Source organism: Carettochelys insculpta, chromosome 6 (genome assembly GCF_033958435.1).
Source record: "Carettochelys insculpta isolate YL-2023 chromosome 6, ASM3395843v1, whole genome shotgun sequence".
In the NCBI taxonomy this organism is placed as follows: Eukaryota; Metazoa; Chordata; order Testudines; family Carettochelyidae; genus Carettochelys; species Carettochelys insculpta.
The window spans coordinates 41,605,811-41,624,643 of NC_134142.1; the positions used below are offsets into that span (position 1 = coordinate 41,605,811).

Consider the following 18,833-nt stretch of genomic DNA (forward strand, 5'->3'; position numbering starts at 1 on the left):
TCTCTAGAAATAATTTCAGTGCAGATCTGAGCAATCTGAGAAGTAAGTGGTAAGAATGGCCAGGTGCCCGTCACAAATAAAACCAGCATACAGATGACATCATCTGTATGCTGCACCTTACTGCTCAGTGGGTCAGCAGCAGCATGGATCCTGGGTCTTTGGGACCTTAAAGCAGGACTGCACCTGAGCTAAAGACTCGGGCCTATTAGCTATATCTGTAGCAAGGCCTCTGTTTATGGCCCATTCGCTAGAGGTGGACAACATACTACACTGAAAGGAGTGTGAGTTACATGAATATTTGCTAATAGAGCCTGTCAAACTAAATGGATGTATTTTTTGCATAAGCTTTATAAGTCTGATAATGGTAATAGTTTTGATTACTTAGATTTCTATATGGGATTTCACTTGGAACCACTGTGACCTCTTAAGGGTCATCCAGAGTCAAGGGGGTCTGCCCTGTAACTTCAGGATGTTGTGGTGCTACACATTTCTGATCCCTGACACCAGTATCTTGCTTGAAAGTACACCCTTGCTCTCTCCAGCCTAGTAATGCCTTATAGGGTGACCCCAACAGCACTTCCAGTCTTTAGTCTCCCCAAATCCATCTTCAGAGTTCTTACTTATCCGACAGTTGGACTATTCCGTTCTGGTTCATCACTGCCAAGAGTAGGGGGTCTGCAACATGTGGCTCTTGAGGACTTCTTTGTGGTGCCCAACAGTATGATTGCAAAGTAACAAAACCCTCCTGATTATTTTCAATAAATAGTGAATGTCTAAAAGCCCAGAAATGAACAACTCATATCTAAATGGCCAACAATGTGATCTTGAAATGTTGGATAACTTCCCCTAACGTCCTCCGGAGAGAAGGTACGGGGATGAAAGTTAGGAATACAGTGGTACAAGTACCCCTGTAAAGTGTGAGGAAATAGAGTGTGTAAAAAGATTGTGCATGTCCTGCAGTGATGGGAAAAAGTGGCTGCCCTTGCTATTTTGGTTGCCGACGCCTGGCCAAGAGCAAGAAACCCGTTCCTGGTTATCAGTGCTTTGTGGTACCCCCTCCACACCAGAGAGTTGCTTAGGCTAAAAATAGATACAAAAACTTACTTAATAGAAAATGACAGAGTCAAATATGAAATAAAGGAAAGTAAATACAAGTTACGCAGATAAACATTAAGATGCACCCAGAGGCTTTATATTTCAATATTAGATAAAATCCCCTTTCTAATACCTTTGCTCCTTCTGCTGCAAAGAGGGCATCCGTTACTTTGTTCTCCAGCCCCTCAGTATGTTCAATTTCTATAAATTCCAAAGCTGTTCCCTAGCATGGATGTGTGGAGCTGGCTCCTTTTGTTTTACGGAGCTATAGTCATGGCACATGGTCTGCTAACACCCTGCCTGCATCAATTAGATAGGTAGAAGCTGAGTTTTTGTACACTTGATACGTTCCTTTTTGGTTACAGAATAATTCACTGAGGTGGGAGGCAGCTTTTTGCTGAGAAATTCAGTTGTCACAATGGCACTGCATCTTTTCATTGAAAGACTAGACACAAGCAGAGAAGCGGTTTTACTTCTGTACTTGGCAGTGGTATGACTGCTACTGGAAAGTTGTGTTCAGTTCTGGTGTCCACAGTTCAGGAAGGAGGTTAATAAATGCGAGCGGGTTTAAAGAAGAACCACAAGAATGATTAAAGGATTGGGAAAATGTGGCTTAGCTTGAACTTCTTGAGTCTATAACTGTATTTAGCTAAACAAAGAGAAAGCTAATGGGTAACTTGAATACAGTCTAAGTATCTGAGTGGCAAACAAATATTTGATAATGACGTGCCAGTCTAGCAGAGAAAGGAGTAATATGATCCAGTGGCTGGAAGATGAAACTAACCAAATCCAGAGTGGAAATAACACAACATTCTGTAGCCGTGAGGTTAATAAATCAGTGGAACAGTTTACACGTGGTCTTGGTGGAAGTTCCACCACTGGCAATCTAAAATCCAGAATGGGCGTTTTTCTGAAAGATGCAGTTGGAATTATTTTGAAGGAGTTCTGTGGACTGTGTTACACGAAAGGTCAGACGAGATAGGAGGTGGGCAATATTTTTCTCGGGAGCTACTCCCAAGAATTTTGATAAGTGGTCGCAGGCCACACTCTAATGGAGGGGGGCTGTGCGGTTTGGGGCAGAGTTTGAATGCACGAGGGAGCTCAGAGCAGGGGTTTGGGGTGTAGGAGGGGATGCAGGGTCTGGGAGGGAGGTTGAGTGCAGGAAGGGGTTCTGACCTGGGGCACAGCGTTGGGGTGCAGAGGGGTTGGAAGGGTCAGGCTTTGGTTTTAGCCAGGAGGTGCTCACTGTAGGTGGCTTCTGGCTGGACTGCAGTGGGACACGTGGGCAGGTACGCTACCTGCATACCATGGGGGCTTGTTTGCTGGCAGGTGAGGGATTATGGGCTGTGGCACTGGGCTCAGAACTCCTGGCCCCTGTTATTGCAGCAGCGGCGGCGGCGGTGGTGGTGGCCAGAGCCCTGGGCCCCTTTGAATTGCCACTGGAGTGCTGCTCCATATGGCTTTGAGGGCTGGGGGTTCAGAGTCGGGCCCCTCCCCACCTTGCCTTGGGGCCTTTGGTGCCTGTCTTCCACTGCTCCTGGGGGCCCTGTGCCATTCAAAGCAGCTGAGTGCTGCTGGCTAACATGTCTGCACACCTCTTGAGGGAGGAGGAGCTTCAGGTCTCTGCATTCTGCCTGTGCCCGCAACCACTGCTCCTGCTGTTCCCATCGGCAAGTTTCCAGAGACAGGCTTGCTAGCAGCAGCCGCCCTCTTCCAAGAGCGCTGTGGTCTGGGCTACAGCAGAAGAGCTGCACTGCAGGACTTTTCGCAGGTCAGAGGGAAATGTTAGCTGGGCTGGAGCTGGCTTGCAGGCCGCATTTTGTTCACCTCTGAACCTAGTGATCACAATGGTCACTTTTGGCTGTCTATGAACAAAATGTTAATCTTGGTGGTTAAAATGCTCTTAGTTATTTGAGAATTTTCTTGTACTTTAATGATCTTCACAACATGAAATAGATCGTTTCCTCCCGCTCCTTTCCTGCAGTTCACTGGCAGTGGGAATTGTTCAAGGTCTGTTCTGTAAAGGAATTTCACCAAGCGTGGTTCTAGAACCCCCTGTGTTCAGCAGTTTTATAACTGCCTCAGAAATATTCCTTTTGGGCTGAAAGTTTCTTGCTCTTGGTTTCAGTTCAAAGGTAATCTTAGTTGGAACACTTGATCAAAATCCATACGGTTCGTATATAATGAGGTGGATTTGGTTGGGGGCGGGGGGAAATGGTATTTTGCTTAAAAAATAGTTCTGACTTTTTTTTCCTCCAGTCATTCATGCTTGGGTTTGTTTGCAGCTTCTTGGCCTGTGGTATGGTATGAAATGTTACTTGCTCACAGTGGAGGTAAGTTAGATTCAGTGCATACCAGAGAACATAAGAGACGGGCTCAGGTAGAATGATCAGAAAGTAGCATTTATAGCATCTGAGTGAGTACACCAAAGGAATAAAGGTTTTGGGTTTGTTTTTGTTTTTCTTCTTGTTTTTTTCATACTTTTATGTAAAATTTCAAAACTTTTTCTAAACAAATAAAAATGATACAGTCAGAAGTAGTTACACAACCAAAACTTTAAAAAGCCCCCTAAAAATTGATGCGTACCAGACAGGCCTAAGGAGGTCTGTAGCAACTATATGGCTAAGGATTATATGGAATACAATACAAAATGTGAAGTTAGAGTAAGAGTCAGCAAGATGAATGGCCATCATCACTCGTTTAGTTCAGATTTATAAAACCACACCGACAATATTCAATTTGCAAGGAGCAGTTGAAGAGCGTTTTGAAGTTGAAAGTCACTTTACATTTGGTGGTAGTTGAAGCACCTGGGTTGCTGGCTGTTACCCTGAGAAACGATGAGAAGGTCTGACTTACTGATATCTTCATGTTCCTCTTCAAGTGATGGTCCCTGTGTGCGTTCTACACAAGGAGTATGCATGCACACCGTGTACCAGTCTGGACTCTTCTGTAAGCGCTGTGCATGGGGCCACGCAGGCGCCTAGCTCTCTTCAGGCTCTTCACCAAGGGCATAAAAGGTAGTGCAGGCCCATGCCTGACCAGTTTCTTATTAGTGCCACATGGTCTGAGTCATAATCTTCAGTGTCCTCAGATCCTTTTTTACTGCCTCGCAGCTGTAAGACATCGAGTTCTGAGTAGCTGTAGTCGTTTTGTAGTATGGTCTACACAGCATGGTTGGATAGTCTTTTCTCTTTTTCTTCCACACCCAGGGCTATTTCCTACCTAAGAAGTCTGGGATTATGCCCAGAGTACCAGGGTTCAAAATCTATGTTTTCTGCCCTCTCTCCTTTTCAGAGAGAGGAACAGCTATTAACTCTGCCTCTTCTGCCTGGATATAAGGTTCCTCAGTCTTCCAAGTGCAGAATCTGATCTTCTGTGGAACACAGGATGGAGAATTTCACCGTTTCCCATGAACTGAGTCTAATCACTTGCATTTGACTAAAGCATATCAGAAAGGCACTGAGTCTTGACGTGAAGAAATTAAGAGGTGGAGAATCCACCATTTCTCTGTGTAGTTTGTTCCATGGATAATCACTGTTACTGTTAAAAACATGAATTTTATTATCAGTTTGAATTTCTCTGGCTTTAACGTCCAACCTTTGGTTCTTGTTATGCTTTCTCAGCTGGATTAAAGAGCCCTTTAAAATCTGGTATCTCCTCCCAGTGAAAATAATACACATTGTAATCCCAATAACACTTGATCGTTTTGATAAGCTAAATATATTGCACTATTGGGTATTTATTTTCCAGTCATTTTTGCAACATTTCTCTGCACATGCTCCAATTTTTACATCATCTCTGTCGTCCAGGTTTGATGGAGTCATGTGAACTAAAATGAAAACGCACAGATTAGGTTAGGAGTGGGCAGTAGTTTTCAATGGGAGACCTCTCTAAAAATGTACATGGTATGGGCTGCACTATTCTATGTTAATGGAGGGAGTGTGGGTTGTGGGGTGGAGTTTACGTAGAGGTGGGAGTTCTGGGTAGGGGACTGAGGTGCAGGGGGTTGTGCAGGGCCAGAAGAAGAGTTTGGATTCAGGAGGGGGTTCAGAGCTGGGATAGGAGGGCAGATTCAGGGAGGGAGTTTGGATGCAGGAGGGGTTGTGACCTAGGGCAGGGGTGCAGAGGGGTTGGGTGCAGGAAGGGGTTATGACCTGGCACAGGGAGTTGGGGTCCAGGAGGGGCTGGGGTGTCAGGTGAAGGCTTTGGCCAGGAAATGCTTCCCATAAGCAGCTCCCAGCCGGTGGCCGAGTGGGACCCTCAGGCAGGCTCCCTGGCTGCTGTGGCCCCACACACTGCTCCAAATGACTGGCTGCTGGGGCCAGCAAGTGTGTCTTTGCAGTGCATACCTTCAGGTGGTGTGGGGGTGAGGTGTCTCTGCATGCTGCCCCCACCCCCAGAACCATCCTTGCAGCCTTCCATTGGCTGGAAACCAAGGCGCTTGTGCCACACAGACACACACATGCTGGTCCCAGGAGTTGGCCACTTGGAGCAACATGTGCAACCACAGCAGCCTGGGAGCTGGCTGCAAAGTCCTGCTGGGCCATGGTGGAGCAGATCCAAATGTTTAGCGGGCTGGATCCAGCCTGCAGGATGTATTTGACCCACTTCTGCATTAGGTATTATGTTTTATTTATCTATCTATCATCTTTCCCACGTGCAGTGCTGTCAGCAAAGCAAGCAGAACATGGGTAAAACTCACTGCTGCATTCTTGTCGTCTGATTATAGATCTGTTGAGTTTGTGACCAGAAATTAATAAATTGGGCAGTTCTACAGGCTGTGGAAGCCTGGGGCTATAGCAAAGGGTTCCTGGGACAGCGCGAAAGCAGCTCTAGCTAGACTCTGTTTATAATAGGTGAGCAGGATAGTTGGTGTGAAATATCATTTTTACATACTTGTTGCCAATAGAAATTGCATCAGCTTCTGACTGAAGTGCACCTGGAGATGTGCAGTCTGGACCATCTGATGGATAGATCACCCTGCTAGGCCTTGCTGATTGCAGAGGACATTATTCTTGGGAGGGGGGCGAGGGGTTTCTGAAATCTGGCAGTCTCTCAGCCAATTGGTTCTATCCCGGTCTCCTTCAACAGGATTGTGTTCCTCGGCTGGGACCAGAATCTGAATTTCCTGAACTGGCGGGGGTATAAAATCGGAACCGGACAGTAATGGCCAGTGATAGGGTAGGAGAGTGGGAGTCGGGAGAGCTGAGTCTTCTCCAGACTCTCTCCTTGTGACGCTGTGGGTGACGGTCACGCGCCCTGCCCCATGCCTCAGTTTTCACCTATGTAGAGTGGGTAGGATGGTGCCTACGTGTCTTTGTTGAGCACTTGGAGAGCCACTGGTGGAAAGCCCCATCAAAGGGTTATGTATCACCAGTGCTCTATTGACGTGACCTTTCTTGCAGTGCTGTGTGCTACTGTAATACAAGGTGTAATGTAAAGTTTGGTTAATGTTGTTTGTTTGTGAAAGGTGTCCTATTGACCGCCCTATGGATGAGGGTCTCTGTCCACAGAACAGATTCATTTTTATCTCTGTAGGTGCCTTAACCTGCCTTTGAGGAATCCTGTGAGATAAGATTTCACTTCTTGCTGTCTGTTGATCCTCAGCCTCTGCTGAGAGGGGCTAACTCTGAGGTTGACCTTCGTGAGGTGACTGCTTTTCCCTCTCAGATCTGGGCTGAGATATTGCAGGTGGCAAATATCCATCAAATGGTGAAAACATTCATTAGCCGATCAGCAGCCTCAGAGAGAAGAGCACGCGGACGCTGCGGTGGATCAGTAGTGACTTATTCCCAATGTTTTGAACCACACAGTGTAGAGAGCCCCAGGCTTTAAATGGCTTAGTGCGATGCAGATCAAGATACAGAAACAGGAAGGCTTGAATTCCTGAGTGAGCTGCACTGGCAGAGCGGTGCTGGGGAGAGCCATGGAACTATGGACTGCACTACGTGTCTGATTGAACTTGGTCTTTCCTCTGAGCTGTGTGCTGAGCACTGTGAAATCTAAGCAGCAACTGCTCTCAACTAACTCCCGGCCCTGGCCTGTTGTAGCAGGCAGGCTGGGGTTGGAATCCAGGGGCACTGGCTTGTTGCATTTGCTAGGGGGAGTAGAAATCCAGGGGTCAGCGTTTTGCTTGGCAGGAAGAGGCAATCCATGGACTGGGCTTTGAGGCTCTCCAGAGAGGTTTGAACTGATTGTTCTTTGTGTTTCGAACACAGACTCTGAAGTGTTAATCCCACCCTGACCAGAGCCAATTAAAATGGGCCCTGAACCCCTGGCAGCATGACCTGCCATGCCCTGCTGCTGCAGAGCCCCAGCTGACATGGGAGAGAGTGAGTTGCCACATCTGTTTGGGAAGTAGAGGAAACCTCTGTCCTGCCTTTGTCCACCCTTTCCGACAATAGGATGTCAAATCAGAGGAAGGGACAGACCCCAAACAAAGACCCCATGTCCTGGATGGCCTTGACTGGAGCCATTGCTTGTCTAGCGTGATGGCTTCAGCATTGGACTAGCTCAAAGAAAGATCTCTGTCTAATACCCACCCTTCCTGATCACTCCTTGTGGACGGAGCAGCGACTCCCCCACACGCACAAGGAACATCCCTCTGGCCTGCCGGCAGGGGCTCATCCGCACAAAGTTGTCGCAGTCTCTTTGTCATAGCTGCTCCACTCTGATAAAAGGGACCAACTGTGTCCCTGCTGCTCCCTTCCTTCCCTTGTGGGGAGGGGGAGACAGGCAGCCGGCCTTTGATGTACGGGAACAGGCGGCTGTATATGTGCTCATGTGAGCCTGGCCCTGCTCCAGCTCTCTTTGAAGTGCTCCAGTGATCAGGATGAAAGGGAGAGCAGTCCCTCCCCAAACCATCTGGCCCTAATTGCAGGTAAAAGTGTTCTGTCTCCTGGTGGGCGGGGGTGGGGGGGAGCCTTTCCCTCTTCCTTAATCCTGCAGCTACAGGCCCGGCTCATGGAGGGAGATTGGGGTTTGGTGGTGCCAGGGAAGAGAAGTAGGAAGAAAGAGAAATTTAGGTTGGGCATCAGGAGATGCCTTCTGCTTGTGAGCTGCTCGAGGCCAGGGAAGTTAGGCAGGATGCAAGACACATAGGCTGGAAAGTTAAATTCTAGCTCACTGGAGACGCTTCTGTAGGGAAGCCTGCACTCGCTGAGCGAGGGCTCAGGTGCAGAGAGCTTGGCAGGTTTGTTCCCATCTCCAGTTTCTCAGATGCACTGAAGCCTGCAGCCCCTTTGATTTGCACCCTTTAATCCCAGTGCGCGTCGAACACGGGATTAGTGATGTGGGAACCTGGCACAAGTGGGTTTCATTGGGAGGAGTCCATCCTGATTCTTTCCAAATCTACCCTTAACCCATCCTGGTCTGGAAGCCTCTTGAGAATCAAGGCTTCCCGGAAGATGGCTTCATCACAAACACTTCTTGCTGCAGCTTCCAGACCAGAGTGGGAATGCAGAGGTGAGCAAAATGGTGTGAGAGCCTCAGCATGGATACAAATGTCCTCAGAGCGAGAGCAGCTCGGTTAACACAGCTTGTGTCAAGGGTACCATTTACAAGTAAGCTATGTTGCTTCGTAGTCTGCTATACAGGGCTGCATAACCATCTGTTATGTGTGTCCTATAATATAAAATGCAGCTATTCAGCAGTTTCTTTTCTTGTTGATCTTTAGTAGCTGATTTGCTCAAGAAGGGCCTCGAGAAAAAGCAGGCGAGATGATGTCTTTTACTGGACCAACTTCAAATAAGTTGTTTTCTCTGATACCAATAAATAATTTATACATAGTTTTATCCTTGGAAGGGTTCCCCATCTTTTTCATTCTCTCCACAGGAGCGTCGGGCTGGTTGACTCTGTGACCAGTAATAAACTCATTTATTTATCACTTTTCATATAGAAGTTATCAAATCTCATCCCTTGCGATTAACATTGTTTGCAGGGGCTGGTCATGGTGGGGGAGGCATTTTGGAATTTTCCTTCCATGTAAAACATTGAATAGCCAGACAGGTGCTGTATACATTTTTGTTCTTCCTCCAAAGCATATGAGCTCAGCCACTGTCAGGAGTGAGGATTCCAGGCAAGGTGGACAAGCAGACTAGTCTGGTATCAGCAGGGAAATCAAAATGCCGGATTAGATGGGACAGCGTTGGTGCAAACATTGGACTGGTTTCTGCTTTGGTAGGAAGCAGGGATGCGTCAGATCTAATAGAGCCATTGGTCCATTCTAGAGTGCTAGGGATATTGGACTCTGCATTCTTCTGATTGGGCGTTGCTGGGGTGGGATAGTGGAATAAACAAGCCAGCTGTAGTGAAGCAGTCAATATGCTCTTTGCTTGTATGGCATGTTTGGTGACTCAGACCAGACTCAGAGGAACAGGGAGTGCGTGTAGCAATCAGACTTGTGTTTGTTCCTAGTAGGTATATCTCAGGGATCTGTTCCTTGGTTTTTGCAGGCAACTGTTCATCTCCATAGTGGCCACTGTCTGGCCCCATCTCTGGCATGAGAGAGTGATGGAGGGAGTCCTGAACGGTAGCTCTGCAGATGGCCAGGGTGGAATTGGAACTGTCTTCACTGCATCTTTCTTTGCCAGGTCTCTACTTCTACTGACGCCCGTGTGACACAGGAAGAGGAGATGCCACAGTCCAACAAGGTTCGGAGCCTGAGGCGAAACGGGCAGGCTGGGCCTCGCCGGCACAAACGCAGATGGTCGTCACGCCGGGCTGGGAGGAACCAACCAGTGCCACTCCAACCTGGTGCTGCTCGCATGGAGGAGAGCACACCCTTTGTGCTGGATTTACAGAACCTGCCCGGGTTGGCTAATGTCGATCTGAGTGCACAGAACCCAAACATACAGGTAAGAGCCCAAGTCTCTGTCACTGGCTGGATGGGGCCTCTTGGGCAGGAGTGAAAAAGCAATGTGGCTGGATTATGCACATGCAGAATCACTCCAGCAGCCGGGTATGATCTGAGTGGGACAAGGGCCACTTCTGCCTTCCTTGCGGTAGGGACCTGAACAGCCTTCAGACTTTCTCCTCTGCTGCATGCTGGCATTGATTTCATTGGCCGTGCACCATCTCAGCCAGCTGTGGGAGGTGGGGTGCTTTGAGCCTGGACTATCGCAGGGGCTGTTGACTCTATCACAGCCTGCTCTGTCACCAACCGCTGTTAGGGTTAAGCGCTTTGCAGAGGCCAGTGGGAAGTGACTGTGTGGCAGAGTGGTGGCACTTCATGGGGAAGTATTGCCACATCTGGTGCCCACTGGTTCTCTGTACGTAAATTTCAGGCCAGAATAAGGGGGAAGCAGTGGCAGGTTTTCAGTGATCCTTACACCTGAGATACAGCTCCTCACGGCTGGGGCTGGGAAGGGAATGTGAGTGGAGTGCGGGGGAGGGAGGGTCTGGAATGGATGAGTCCAGGGTGAAACTAAGCAAAGGTTCCATTTGGATTGGTTCTTGCATTGCCTGACCCCATTTGCCCAATCCAAGTCACTGAGACCCGGCAAGCTAAGGGTTGGGTGATAAATGCTTCCTGTGGTCGGGGGAAGAGAGATGAAGTAAATGGCCACAGCGAAGGAGCATGAGTAAGCAAACCACTGCCATAATTAACCTTGTTCTGTGGGGGAGCCTACTGATAACCCTCCCCCAGCCCAAACCAAGCTTGCATATGATCCTCTGGGGAAGGATCTGATCAGGACCCTCCCTCGATGTGCTGCAGGACTAGGGGGACATGGGCAGGCAGAGGAGAAATGCCCGCAGCTGAGCACCCAGAATTGCTCTGATTTCCATTTCCTCTTCATGCCTAAAGGGCAAGCGCTGCCTCCTGGCCTGCAGCATGTGTGCAGCATGCTGAGAGGGTCTGTAGAGAGGGCTGTAGCAGACTGAAACTGGACCCAGGCCTGGGGAGCGCCACAGACTGCAGGGTGGGGTCAATTAACCAGATGTTTTCTCTCTGTCCTTGTTTGATCTCCTAATTGGAAACCTTTTGTCTGAGGGCCCCATTTCCTGGTCTCTGCAAGGCTGATACCATATATTTCAGCTAATAAGCCTCAGGCACATGTAAGCTGCACCCTTTTATCATAGGAGATGCTGGCATAGAAGCTCCTTGCACCAGGGAATGAATGCTGGACAATCAGATCAGCTTGTTCAGGGTTCTCAGTACTTCTGGCCCCTCTTTCTTCTTTCTAAAGCCCCTCCATGTAAAACAAGGGTGATTATTTCCTAAAGGGATAGAAACACTGCATGCCTAGGGGACCTAGCCTGTGCAATAGCCCTCTGCAGTCAGGAGACACTTTCTTTAACCAAAACATGTATCCTGACTGTCCTGCGAGTCTCGCCCTGGCCGACCCACACATGCCTCTGCTACTGTACCTGAGTCCTTACTTACAGCAACCAGTTCTTGGTCCCTCATGCCAGCTGTGCCAGGCTGAATTTTGTTGTGGGGAGGAGTGTCTGCTCGCAAGCAGGCTGAGATCCAGCAAACTCAGTCCTTTAGTGACTCAATCCAGAAAGGAATCTTGGCCTCCAGGACTGTAGCTGGAGTTTCAGCCCACCCATCACTGTGATGCTGGTCCTTCTGCTTTCCATCCCCAGTGCAAGGGCCCATCTGAACCCCGGGGACAATTTACTTTGTAGCAGCTGCCATGTTATCAAACTGCCTCCTTTCTCAGTGTGCAGGCTGTTTCAGTTCCTGGAGGATTACGCTGCTTGCCTCCCTGCCTGATTCAGGCACCTCAGTGAGCTTCACAAACTGTTTACCGAGCCTTACAGATCTCCTGGGTGGTTGTTTTATGCAATGTGCCTCTTGCTCCAGCCACACTCTGGGATGGCCGTTTCTTCGGTGACACAGTAAAGCTGGGGCAAAGTGCCAGTGTCTGTTCAGGTAACCTCCCCACGCAGCGTGGGGCCACAGCTGCGGGAGGTGGCTAGCAGGGCCTGGCGCTGTGTCCTGCAGTATAGCAAAACCAGGTCAAATGGGGAACCTAGGTGGAATGTCTAGGACCAGAGGAGGGAGCTATGGGACCATCGGAAAAATCCTGTGAGGGAGCCGCTAGCAGCTGAGTCAGCCAAGGGCCCTGGCTTTAGTGCTGACCACTCACTTATCACCCTGCCTTGTGTCTGGCTTCCCAGGTGACCATCGAGGTGGTGGATGATCCTCAGGCTGAGATGGAGATGGACTTGCTGAAGGAGACCAGCAATGACTGGTCCCTGACCTCCTCCGAGTGGCTGTCCCACAAGGACCTCTTTTGGCCCCTCTTCTGGGAGTACACGGATCCTGCTGAGGAAGAGGAGGAAGATGAGGATGACAGCCTGGATGCTGAGGACAAGGGGGAAGAGGAGGAAGATTATACAGCGGAGTACGAGGAGGAGGAGACAGTGCTGAGTGGAGTGGGAGGAGACTGGGAGCAGAGGTGGCCAAGTCAGAAGAACTGGATCTTCAAGGAAAAATACAATTATGGTGAGTTATCCCCTGCCCCTCAGCAGATATCTCCAGTGACCACCTCCCTGCTCACTAGGGACTGGATTGCTATTAAAGGAGTGGGGGCATCCACAGGGCAGCATGTTCCAGTACGGTGATCTCAGACTGGCAACTCGATAGCTTTGCAGAAACTTCAGTTGTTGTGTTTAACAAAACAAAATAGTACATTTCTAGCCCTTATAGTTGTGAAAGAAGCTTTCCAAATATGCCACAAGTGGAACCAAAACCGTGAAGTCTGCCTGAATCTGCAGACAGCCTAGATAAATACCTCAGAGTTCCACACTCTGGATCTGGCTGGATTGTTATCTCTGGTGCCTAACAAGTACATAAATTGAGAGGATAAATAAGATGCAGACGTTTAACTGTGCAGGTAATTAGCCAGTAGAACAATTTAATCTAAGGATATGGAGGATTCTCCAGCACTTGGAGGCTTTAGATCAAGACTGGCTGTGTTTGGAGAAGATAAGTTGCAGAACAGCAGTTACGGACTTTGTGCAGAAATGAGGGGGTGAGGTTCCCTGGCCTGTGTTATGCAGGAATTCAGATTAGATGATCATAGTGGCCCCTTATGGACTTAAAATCTATGACCTTTCAGTGGAAGCATGAACTGTCCCCTGGCTGCTGGCTCTGGTGGGTAGACTGTGGCAGGAACGAAGTGATCAAGACTGAATGTGGCATTCAGGTACTCAAGGAATCATACGTGACCTAGATGTTGAGTTACAGCAGCAGGGCTGTGTTCTAACCAGATCCTGTGCGAAGTTCCATTGCCATCAGTGGGAGGTGCCTGTGGAGAGGGGACTGTGCAATCCTAACTGTGTATCCTGCCCACGGACCATCAGTAAGCATGGAATTGATCCCTCCCCACCAAATGAGCGTGAGCCCCAGTCGAATGGTTAGCGCAAGGAGACTGGGTGCCCGGCTCCAGCGTTCTGTTCTCGGCTCCGAGAGAGAGTGTGCCAAGGTGGGAATCGGGGCTCTGGTTCTGTGCCTGCCTCCGGGAGGAGAATGGTCCAGTGCCTAAGGCTGGGATTCGAGATGCCTGGTTCTAGCCCCAGGAAGCACAGCCTGAGAAGGGTGCCAGTGCAGGTAGGTGCAGCCACCTTCTGCTGCCCCCACCTGGCCCAGTGCTGCACTTCCAGCTTTCTCAGGAGCAGCATCCATGATGCTGCTGCAAACCCAGGGCAAGTGGAAAAGCAGCCGAAGGGGGCAAGTCAGGGCAGGTGCAGGGTCCCCACACTCCTCGTCACAGTGGTGGGGCTGGACACAGCTCTCTCCAGAACTAGCCAACATGGTTTCTTGAGCTGACCAGAGTGGGGCACTGGGAGAACTGAGATATTTCCCCCCACCCTTACCCACCTCCAGCCTCTCCAGGGCTTGGGGCAGGGCTGTCCGCAGTCCCTTAGGGTGCTTACCTCAGGCCTGCGCGCTCAGCCACTCACCGAGGGCCATTGGGAAATATCACTGGATGGAGGTGTTTCTAGTGGCTCTACAAGGGAGGGTTCTGTGCACATTGGTGTTCCTCATTTTCCTCAGTGGTCTGGCAGCCAATATAAAATCACTGCCAATGTACTTCCTGGGTGAGGCAAAGATTGGTGGAGTGGTGGAGACTGAGCAATCATACAGGATCACTTGGTAAGCTGGGCCCATACAAACAAAACACGTTTTAAATACAGCCAAATGCAACCTGATCCATCTGGGATCAAGGCCGGTAGGGCATACTGATGAAATGGGAGGCTGGCTCATGGAAAGGAGTGACTCTGAAGTGTTGTTGTGAGTCATAGTGGGAAAGTGGTTGCAGGTGAGCTCCCCGTGTGACACTGTGGTAGAAGGGAGTAAAGCGAATCTGTGACTGTCTCAACAAAGCAGCAGTGCGTAGGAGTAGGGAGATGGGTTTTCCTCTGCATACGGCATTGGTGAGATCGGTACTGGAACGGCGCATCTAGTTCTGGTGTGCAGATTTTTCAAAAGGATGTTGATAAATTGGAGAGGGTGCAGAAAAGGCCTTACAGTGAGAGACTAGAGGTCGATCTGGTGAGCTTTTAAAAAAAAAAAGAAAAAGGGATTGCAGCAACTTGATTATGGGCTAGTAGTCTCTTCACAGGGAGGAAGTACCAGGGCCTAAAGAGCTCTTCAGTCTAGTGGAGAAAGACGTCACACAAACAGCTGTTTGGAAGTTGAAACCAAATAAATTCCATGTAGAAATAAGGCGCAGTATTTTTAACCAGTGGATATGGTGGCATCTCCATTTATTGGTATCTTCAGGTCAAGACTGTGTGCCTCTATGGAAGGTGTGCTTTGGCCATGCACAAGTTATTGAGCTCATCAGAGGGATAACTGGGTGAAGTTCTGTGACTGTGGATTTACCAGAAATCAAACTAGATGGCTTCAACTTTAATGAATCTGTCCAAGTGCTCTCTTGAGCTTTAGCCATCTCCCCTTTGGAGACCAGCTCAGGAGGGTAGGGCAGAAGGAGCCAGGAGTGCTGTGATGTAGTCAGAGGGAAGCCTGCAGGCACGTCCAGAGCAGCTCCATGCGTCATTCCTCTCTGGGCTTTGTGCAAAGACTTTCCTGCTTTGTCCTTCTCTTGCCGCCCCTAGACTATGAGGATGAAGAGGAGTGGAGCTCCTGGTCCCCCTGCAGTGTGACTTGTGGTGGTGGCAACCAGAAGAGAACCCGGTCCTGTGGCTATGCCTGCACAGCCACTGAGTCGAGAACCTGCGACCTGCATCGCTGTCCTGGTGAGCCCTCTCCCCACCTGTTGTATTCCTCGTGCCCTAGGCTGGGCTACTACTCTGCCTCCTCAACAACTTACGGAGTCCTTTCTCAAACTCAAATCTCAGATCTGCTGGCTGCTGGGGGAAGGAACGTATTCCTGGCTGGGGGCAGGAGCGTCACTCGAGGAATTTTTCCATCTCGACTGGCCAGGGAGAACTTTATCCCTTTCTAACACAATGAGCCCCAGGTGGGACTCGCTCCAGAAAAGAAAGCCAAGCCAAATCCCTCTGTAGGGATCCTTGACCTGCCTCCTAAACTCTTAAAACATTCACCTTCTCTCGTTCTGTCTTTGGCACTGGCTAGTGCTGAAAGAGTTAATGGTTTTTGATTTTTTTTTGGGCCAGTAAAAGGGGAGAGTGTGGCTTGTCACAGTTGTAAATAACCCCAGGGTCATAGATCTGCTGACTAACTTCAGCTGAACTTTGCATATGAAGCCTGAACTCTTCCCTAGAAGTATATTGAGAACTGGCTCCGACTATCACAATCATCAATCTTACGGTCCCTTATGTTCCTTTCAATCCCATCCCATCGGTCTTCTGTACATAGGAGTAGGCCACCTTGAAGGGCAGGAGGAAATATGAGAGTCTGATGCCCAATCGCAGCCAGGACCTCTGGCCCGTGTGAGGGAAGGGATTCGTTATTTCTGTGAGGTTCATCTTGGCTATTTGCTTGTGCATTTTATCTCCAAAGGGGCAGATGGAGAGATGGTTTTCACCACTGATGAGACACCATTTGAGGGTGAGAACACTACGGAGATATTCAACTCAGGTCAGCATGTTTCTGCTCCTCACAGTACGGCCCTGGGCGTGCCCAAGGGATGTCACAGTGTAGCACTCCATGGGGGAGATGCTGCTGCTGGAGGAGAGTGTTCTGTCAGCGGTCCAGGTTCTGGTGGGCTTCAGTGTAACATCCATACAGGCATGAAATGGTGGTCAGCCCTCTCCATATGGGGACCTCAGCGTTAGCATGTGCCAGACACTGTTGTGACACACGCTGCCAGCACGGGCTAGGTATTTGACTCAAGGGTGGGTTTGTAACTGGAAGGGTTAGAAATGCCCCAGTTGAAGTCCCACCCTGAGGCAGGGCAGAGATTTGGTGGCCCGCATATGTACATGCCTTCACAGACTGAAAAGTCTAAGGTCTTATCCATCCCGCAGCTCCATTCATGTTGGGAAGCCCAGGTATAGCACAATCGTCTCACAGCCTGATTCCAGTCGGGTTCCATTTTTCACTGTAGACAGAACCTGAGCCATGTTGAACATTAAGGCAGTGGGAAGCTTTATACAGATTGCACCATCCATAAGGTCCCTTCTGAGCTGGCCATTGCAGTATGGACATGACCCATGACTGCATCGTGTTCCTGTTGATGATGTCACTCTGCCATGTGCGCTCCTGACAAACCTTAATGGCCCAGCTGCTCTGGGCACCTGTCTCCAGCAATGGCTGGTGCTGGATGTTTAGAGATTCCCCTTTAATCAACTTGCTGGGCCGCTCCATCCCCTGGAGAGAGATTCTTTTCTGACACCCATCTCTTGAGCCACTGTGGACCTCTGCACGGGAGAAGTTGTCTGTGACAGTCTCCTCCGCGGGTACGAGCTCCTCTCTGCAGCATAGCCTGGTTGGTGTGGTATGACTCCATTCCCAGAGCTGTGTCTGGATCTCAGGGAGGTGCCCACTTGGTGGGCAAGCAGCTCATATTCCCACCCCTGGTTTCTCTCCTCCAGATGTGGACAGCTGTGAGAAGTGGCTGAATTGCAAGAGCGACTTCCTCACTAAGTACCTGAGCAAGGTGCTGACGGATTTGCCCAGCTGCCCCTGCTCCTACCCACTAGAGGCCGTGTACAGCGCTGTGAACCTACGGGACGAGCGCCAGGGCAAGAACTTCCGCTGGCGGGATGCCAGCGGGCCAAAGGAGCGGCTGGACATCTACAAGCCCACGGCCCGCTTTTGCCTGCGCTCCATGCTCTCCTTGGACAGCACCACGCTAGCCGCCCAGCACTGCTGCTATGATGAGCACACGAAGCTCATCACCCGGGGCAAGGGGGCCGGTGCCCCCAATCTCATCAGTACCGAATTCTCCCCAGAGCTGCACTACAAGGTGGACATGCTGCCCTGGATTCTCTGCAAAGGGGACTGGAGCCGGTACCACGCTGTTCGGCCCCCCAACAACGGGCAGCAGTGCGCTGATAACCCCCCTGAGGAGGAGTACCTCTCCCAGCTGCAGGAGGCCAAGGAGTACTAGCAGAGCTCAGCCTAGTGATGGGGGAGCAGGCCGTGGCCAGTCGACCCTGGAACACAATGGGTCCTGTTCCTCTCTCTACCACAGCGAAGGCCTGTGGGCCACAGCGTCACTCCCGTGGGAATAGCACTGCAGGAGAGAGGCAGAGCCCTTGGCCCTACATCCAGGCTCCCTGGGGTGCCAACTGCAGGGATTGGTTTCCAATGTGGCTTTTCCCAGGGGTATCCCAGTTCCTTTCTGGTTTCCAAGGGGCCAGATGATCCTTGCTGCCCGATTGGCCCCAGGGGCGCTGTTCTCTATGGACAGCACAGGATCCATGTGGGTGACAGCTAGAGGCAATGGAAGGCAGCAGCCCCTAAGGGTGGGGGTATGTATAGAGGGAACAGGCACCGTTCCTGTTACTTTTCTGCCATGTGTTAATTGCAGTCTCACAAGGCAGCCAAAGCGTTCAGGGACTCATGGCGAAACATTCTTGGTTTCTGTTTTTCATGTTGGAGCTGGGCTGGTGGGGTGAATATACTCAGACTTGCTGTTGAGGCAAGCAGTAGCAGCTTTATCAGAGACATCCAGCCAGGCAACTGGATAAATGCCTGTCTCAACAGGTACTAGGCCTCCTCTAAAACCTGCGCGCACATCCTCCCAGGAGAGAGGGGTTGTTGGAAGCTCCCTGTGACGTATATGGGGGCAGGGGAGTGGGTGGGTTCTCTCTTGGATCTTACATTTTCAGAAGGGAAAAGACAGAGAGTGGGAAAGACCTACATGGTGTTCTGGAGGCTCTTGTGCCTGAGCTGTGGGGCAGCGGTGCTGGTGCTGCAGTCTGTGTGAGAACATGCCCTATTCACAGTGTTAACGGAGGCTAATAAAGCATAATGTCTGCCAGGGCCGGGAGGCAAATAAGACCAGGCACATCCTGATCTCTCCGCAGAGAGGAAGGGAGAAGTAGTGATGAAAACACCTTGCTCTCCCTTCCAGCAGAATGGGATGGGGAGGATTTGCAGAAATCCCATCAGCACAAGCACTGGGTTCTCCCAGGCAGGTCCGCTCTGGTGCCTTGCAGTGTTAAGGAGTGGGTGCCCTTCCATGGGATGGATCTGCAGTACCTCACACTCTCCTCCTGCAGCCTTTCCCTGGCTCTGTAGGAGGCAGCCCAGCTGTTTGTGTCTTCACAAGGGCATGCAGAAAACACCCCCGGCAGAGGAATCTCTCTGCCAAGGTGACCAGCTGTGGCCAGAGTGTTTGCCCTGAGGG

At 50.2% G+C, this 18,833-nt stretch overlaps 1 protein-coding gene across 2 annotated transcripts in view; it reads left to right on the top strand.

Moving 5' to 3' along the window:
* The window catches only part of ISM2 (isthmin 2), a 33,693-nt gene extending 15,444 nt beyond the window's left edge, over positions 1–18,249 (top strand). For both annotated transcript variants that reach the window (XM_074998780.1, XM_074998782.1), the window contains exons 2-6: positions 9,687–9,950; positions 12,223–12,550; positions 15,169–15,309; positions 16,037–16,114; positions 17,071–18,249. In XM_074998780.1, coding sequence (XP_074854881.1) covers positions 9,687–9,950; positions 12,223–12,550; positions 15,169–15,309; positions 16,037–16,114; positions 17,071–17,588 — 1,329 coding nt within the window. In that variant the 3' untranslated portion in view covers positions 17,589–18,249. The remainder of the gene's footprint in view (positions 1–9,686; positions 9,951–12,222; positions 12,551–15,168; positions 15,310–16,036; positions 16,115–17,070) is intronic.
* The last annotated feature ends 584 nt before the right edge of the window (positions 18,250–18,833 follow it).